The 4,069-nt window shown below is 33.7% G+C and overlaps 1 protein-coding gene across 2 annotated transcripts; it reads right to left on the bottom strand.

The window, feature by feature from the left end:
• Positions 1–1,452: 1,452 nt before the first annotated feature.
• On the bottom strand, positions 1,453–2,381 carry LOC133793874 (ferredoxin, root R-B2-like). 2 transcript variants are annotated; one of them, XM_062231120.1, is made up of 2 exons: positions 2,253–2,381; positions 1,453–2,060 (listed from the first exon to the last, which is right to left on the bottom strand). In XM_062231120.1, exon 2 carries the CDS (start codon positions 2,043–2,045, stop codon positions 1,590–1,592), a length of 456 nt encoding a protein of 151 aa, XP_062087104.1. In that variant the 5' UTR covers positions 2,046–2,060; positions 2,253–2,381; the 3' UTR covers positions 1,453–1,589. The 2 variants fall into 2 exon arrangements, with proteins under 2 accessions (XP_062087104.1, XP_062087105.1); XM_062231121.1 differs by having other exon boundaries at positions 1,453–2,053.
• Between the last annotated feature and the right edge of the window lie 1,688 nt (positions 2,382–4,069).

Here is a 4,069-nt window from a genome sequence, read left to right as displayed (position 1 = left end):
TTAAGAGGTGGCTGAAGAGTGCCAATGGAATCACCACCACAGTAATTCCTAGGGCTGTGCAGAAATTTTTACAACCCGCCCAACCCGAATAATCCGCCCAAACCAACCCGAAAAAACCGCCAAAAAACGCAACCCGAATAAACCGACCAAAATTTAAACCGCCCAATTATTTCATTGGGCGGGTTGAAAATATAACCCAACCCGCCCAATATAACCCAACCCGCCCAATTAAGCATTATATATATATATAAATTAATTAAGTTTTGTTTTATTTTTTTACTATAAATTTAAAATATTGTTTTAAGTTTAAAAAGATAAACTTCACACTATTTAGTATTAGTATTTAAAAGAAAAAAATTACAAAAATAAAAAATAAAATAAAAAATATATATTTTGTTTGGGCGGGTTGACCCGCCTAACCTGACCAACCCGACCCTCGCCCAACCCGCCCCAAATTATTGGACGGTTTAAAAAAAAAAAATTTCTTAATTGGGCAAGTTACGGGTCATTTTTGCTAACCTGATTATGACATTGGACGGGTAAAAATGCCTTGTAACCCGCCCAATGCTCACCTAATTCCACTTCACTGTTCTCTTAAAGAAAAGAGGACATAAACTACCATCTGCCTCCCTCAAGCCCACGTCAAATGCATCCCAACCACTTTGATGCCCCACTTGGTTACGGGCCCACGCTAACGAGCCCGGCTGATTTTATAATTAATACTCATATATACCCGGGTAATTGATTAAACCTGTACGATGTGGGATTTTATTAGGATGTTTAGGTTTTTTTGGGTATTACCTTTGATCATTTAGTTTATTCCATACCTTCCAATTTTTAAGAGTAGCATTTCCTCATTGTTTTGATAAACTAAATGAAGGTATGGAATAAACTAAATGATCAATGCTACTCTTAAAAATTGGAAGGCATTGGACCTGAAGTGGTAGCGCCGAAAAGGGTTATATACTAGACGTGGGCTCGCAAATTTATTGTTTGATAATCAACTATTGGGCTCTCTGGAACGAACCGTTATGAGTCATGGAACAACTAATGCTATTCATATTTGGAGTGACTCCTTTAGTTACCAATTTTCTATCTATGATTTAATAAATTCCTTTCTTTTTAATTAAAAAAACATACAAATATAATTGAAATTGGAATTACCAGCTATAATTGAAAGTATACAGAGAAAGATAACGGTACAAATGAAGCTTTGTAGTCCAATAATGGTTTATTGGGTTAAAATCATAAGCTTAGTTGTGTCAAATTTAGTAAAAAAGAAAATAATACAATTTTTGACTAAATATTTATAGTTATACTCATAAGTCATTTAATATTTATAAAGAATATACAAAAATTAATTTTTTTATTATTCAAATTATGTCCTCAATTTTTTTATTATTATTAATGATGTATGATTGTGAATTACTCAGTTATAATAATTAGTAAAGATAAATTAAAAAATGTTATTTGTTGATAGGTGAAATTTCACAAATACTGCTAATTTTGTCAAATTTCACTTACTTTTTGGAACAAATTATACTAAGAGGTGATAAATATAGAACTGGAGTTACTCCACTAGATCTTAATTAGTTGACTTCAGATTCTTTGTGGGTGTAGATAACACAGTCTGATTTGGGGTAAGAGACACAAGTTAGCACATACCCCTTCTCCACTTGCTCCTCGTCAAGAATTGATCCTTCAGATTGGTCCACTGATCCAGAGACCAATAGCCCTGCACAAGTTGCGCATGAGCCGGCCCTGCACGAGTAAGGCAGCTCCAATCCCGCGCCCTCGGCCGCCTCAAGGATGCAGACATCATCCGGCGCATCAAACTCGTTCTCTTCGCCCTCAGGACCGATCAGTTTCACTCTGTGAACTGCCATTGCTGATACTCTGAACGACGAAGCAGACTTCAGTCCGAATGATTTCCAACTTCTCCTCACTGAAGAACTCAAGGGCTGTCTGTTCTGAGGCTTGTCAAAGGATCTGTTGAACACACAGGCTGTTGGAGGCTTCATTGTTGACATGTTGATTGTAGTCATGCTTGTACCTGTAACCTAACAATAGTGAAATTTCTCTTGTTTTACAAACCCCAATTAAGATATTAGTGCTCAAAGTTGTGAAACATATTCATTGATGTCTTACCATATCAGAATGTTAACTAGAGTATTACACGTAATCATTTCTACATGAACAGTAATACAAAACTCTAGAACATGAATATATATATATATATCAGCTCCACTTACCTGGTCCAATAAGCCAAAGAGAGTATTCAAATTCCAATTTCCTCAATAACCAGATGATGAACTCGAAAAATAAATGAACGTTTAGAGGATCAAAAGAGAAGATAGTTTATGAGAAAAAGGACAAAGACAGGTGTATGAGCTACTGGCTTCAGGAATGTCCGAGAGTCAAGTATTGAAGTTGACACTGGTGAGGTGTCCCACATACATAAGTTTCTTTCCTGAGATACAGTTGGTCACAATTTATTCGTGATACGTGTTATATCAAGCTACATAGTACATATAATTAAACATATAATTTAACCCTGTTGCATACATTTATTATCACTATATTATATTTGTTTAGTTTGTACTGATTTTAATTACTATTCAATTTGTGTGTATATTAATGTTAGAGGTAAATTTCAAATATAAATTTGTATTTGAAATTCAAACAACTTAAAATGCTAGATTGTTTGTCAGAATATTAAGAAAATTTATTATCTAAATAACATAAATTATCACAAATTTAAACAATACAGTTATTTTGTTTGAAGTTTAAACAAGTTAAAATCTGTTATGTTTTAAATTATAATTTGGTATATAATTATAGTATAACATTATTTTAAGGGTTGCTATAAATGTGACAGTGACAAGATCTAATGTATATTAAGTAGTCCCCTCCAAAATAAAAGAGAAAAGTATATTATGTAGGGGAAGTAGTAATATTTATAATAAATGGTTACATGATAATGATATAGATACACATACAGATGTAAATACGGGCCGGGTTTTCTAGCAAGGCACGAAACTGACATGAGCCCGAGAGGCATGAGCACGCACGACACGAAAAAATATGAGCCTGGGCCAGCCACGATACGAATTGAAAATTGGCACAGCACGGCACGATACGACATGGGCCTGAGCACGACACGACACGACAAGCCCGAAGGCACGACACGAAAGCACGAACAAACTAGCCCGAAAGCACGACACGATAAAAAACTTGATATTTTGACATTAATAATCATAATAAATTTTTATTTGTCAATTATTAATAAATTAAAATGATAATAGAAGTCTTATTTTTTTCAATGTTTATATTTTTATAATTATATTAATTTATTTTAAGATTTGTGAGTTAAATTTTTTAACATTTATTAGTAGGTATTAAAATTCTAATAATTATCTTTTATATAATTTTGTCTAAAATATTGTTAAAAAGTATATAAAAATATCTAAAATTATAGTTTAAACAAAGAAATGTATTTGATTTGGTGGTAAGTCCATTGATGGTTAAAGAGGAGGTGGAGGGTTTAATTCTCCATCCTCACATTTTTTGGCAATAATAAAGTAGGTCTAAAAGTGGGCCCGAATATAGAAAGTGGGCTGGCCCGAATAAGGAAAGTAGGCCGGCCCGACACGGCACGACATGGGCTGGGCCTATTCTTTCAAAAATTAGCCGGGTCGGCCCGACACGAATTGAATATGGGCCGGGCCCGGTCCAACTTTATCGGAGGCACGAAAATGTGGGTTGGGCCGGGCCGGCCCACTTTTACAGCTCTAGACACACACCCTTCACTAAAAAATACTCATATTATTTTACTATAGATTTTAATATCTGTCAAATTTTTAATAGAGATTAAGAATGTTTATCAGTAGTTTTTAGTTAATTACTATAAATTTTATTTATTTTAGTACTAAAATGACTATTTATATTAATATTGGGAATATGGGTTTTCATTATTAATTATAAAGAATTAATTACGAATAAGGTTTATAGTAATTGTCCAGAAATTGGCTGAATAAAAATCAAAGTTAATGCAGGCAGAGGTGGCTAG

The sequence above is a fragment of the Humulus lupulus genome, chromosome 8 (genome assembly GCF_963169125.1).
Source record: "Humulus lupulus chromosome 8, drHumLupu1.1, whole genome shotgun sequence".
Classification (NCBI taxonomy): Eukaryota; Viridiplantae; Streptophyta; class Magnoliopsida; order Rosales; family Cannabaceae; genus Humulus; species Humulus lupulus.
This window is presented reverse-complemented; position numbering and strand designations above follow the sequence as displayed.

What these genes read in the sequence shown, in the direction of transcription:
- LOC133793874 (XM_062231120.1), bottom strand. Translation starts at nt 2,045, where the DNA reads ATGACTACAATCAACATGTCAACAATGAAGCCTCCAACAGCCTGTGTG.